The following is a 1,914-nucleotide window of genomic DNA, read 5'->3' as shown; positions in this document are numbered from 1 at the left end:
CCACAACCATGGTACATGCTCTTGACTCAAGGGCCCACAGGCCGACGCTCTATCCACTGAGCCAAACCGGTTAGGGCTATATATTGTTTTTGTGGTTAATCACTATGCTTTCATTATGTTCAATTTGTAACAATGACATTGGGGGTCGCCACAACATGAGGAACTGTATTGAAGGGTTGCGGCATGAGGAAGGTTGAGAACCGCTGCCTTAGACCCTTACAGACTCGGAAGCCTGTCACTGGAATTCGAGTTGTGAGAAACTCCCCGAGGCTCATGAGCATCCCGATCTAGGGCACAGAGCAAGCTGGCAGGGCGCTTTCTTCTGAAACAGACACCGCGGGTGGGGATATAAACGGGATTTTGTTACTCCGTCGGTGGGGGTGAGCCCGGGTCCCAGGGCAACGCCGAGGGCAGAATTTGGGGGGTGATGGCGCGGCCTTGGCTGCCGCTGGAGCAGACAGGAAGCCGAGGGACCTGGCCCCCGCTCTGACCTCCCCTGTCCTTGGAGATGGGGCCTTCGGGAGCCCACAGCCTGTGGCCTCCGGGAGCCCACAGCCCTTCCCCAGTCGCTGGTCCTCTTTGGGGGAGACCTGCCACCTCCTGCTGCATCGGGGCGCCTTTGAGGACGAGCCTTGGCCAATGTGCAGCCTCACCCTCTTTTGGGGGGACCAGGAGGGCGAGTGGGCGTGGGGCGGAGACTGGCGTCGCAGGCGGGGTCTTGGTGAAGTTCCTCGTTCCCTCAGGCAGATGGTTCCGTGAGCTGCAAGCGGACAGACTGCGTGGACTCGTGCCCTCACCCCATTCGGATCCCGGGACAGTGCTGCCCGGACTGTTCGGCAGGTATTCCCCGCGGAGGGGTCCCCGGCACCCCTCTCCGCCGCACTCGGCCCTCTCGGAGCCAGGCTCCTCCTCACAACTTCCGGGCCATCCTCACAACTTCCCGTGGGCAAACCCATTTTACAGATGAGGAAACTGAGGCTCAGAGACAGAGAATTTGCTCGTGGCAGCCCTGTCTGGGTGCTGGAGGCAGCTGGGGAGATGTGCCAAACCGGCAGCCTAGTGGGTGAACAGGAGCCGTACCTGGGAACAGAGAACGGGGAGAGAGTAAAAGTGCCAGTTTATTCATAGAAGCTTCTCCCTTGTTTCAAAGTTGTGAGAAACTCCCCGAGGCTCATGAGCATTCCGATCTAGGGCACAGAGCAAGCTGGCAGGGCGCTTTCTTCTGAAACAGACACCGCGGGTGGGGATATAAACGGGATTTTGTTACTCCATCGGTGGGGGTGAGCCCGGGTCCCAGGGCAACACCGAGGGCAGAATTTGGGGGGTGATGGCGCGGCCTTGGCTGCCGCTGGAGCAGACAGGAAGCCGAGGGACCTGGCCCCCGCTCTGCCCTCCCCTGTCCTTGGAGATGGGGCCTTCGGGAGCCCACAGCCCTTCCCCAGTTGCTGGTCCCCTTTGGGGGAGACCTGCCACCTCCTGCTGCGTCGGGGCGCCTTCGAGGACGAGCCTTGGCCACTGTGCAGCCTCGCCCTCTTTTGGGGGGACCAGGAGGGCGAGTGGGCGTGGGGCGGAGACTGGCGTCGCAGGCGGGGTCTTGGTGAAGTTCCTCGTTCCCTCAGGCAGATGGTTCCGTGAGCTGCAAGCGGACAGACTGCGTGGACTCGTGCCCTCACCCCATTCGGATCCCGGGACAGTGCTGCCCGGACTGTTCGGCAGGTAATTCCCCGCGGGGGGTCCCCGGCATCCCTCTCCGCCACACTCGGCCCTCTCGGAGCCAGGCTCCTCCACGTGAAGCACCGCACAGCCATCCGGGCCATCCTCACAACTTCCCGTGGGCAACCCCATTTTACAGATGAGGAAACTGAGGCTCAGAGACAGAGAATTTGCTCGTGGCAGGCCCTGTCTGGGGGCTGG

At 61.7% G+C, this 1,914-nt stretch overlaps 1 protein-coding gene across 1 annotated transcript in view; it reads left to right on the top strand.

The window, feature by feature from the left end:
• The window catches only part of VWCE (von Willebrand factor C and EGF domains), a 27,288-nt gene that overhangs the window by 17,104 nt on the left and 8,270 nt on the right, over positions 1-1,914 (top strand). The window contains 1 exon segment of the mRNA XM_015569807.1: positions 744-942. Within this exon segment, the coding sequence (XP_015425293.1) occupies positions 744-942 (199 nt within the window).

Source organism: Myotis davidii, unplaced genomic scaffold (genome assembly GCF_000327345.1).
Source record: "Myotis davidii unplaced genomic scaffold, ASM32734v1 scaffold826, whole genome shotgun sequence".
Classification (NCBI taxonomy): domain Eukaryota; kingdom Metazoa; phylum Chordata; class Mammalia; order Chiroptera; family Vespertilionidae; genus Myotis; species Myotis davidii.
Note: the sequence above shows the minus strand (reverse complement) of the source record. Positions and strands in the feature narration are given on the sequence as shown.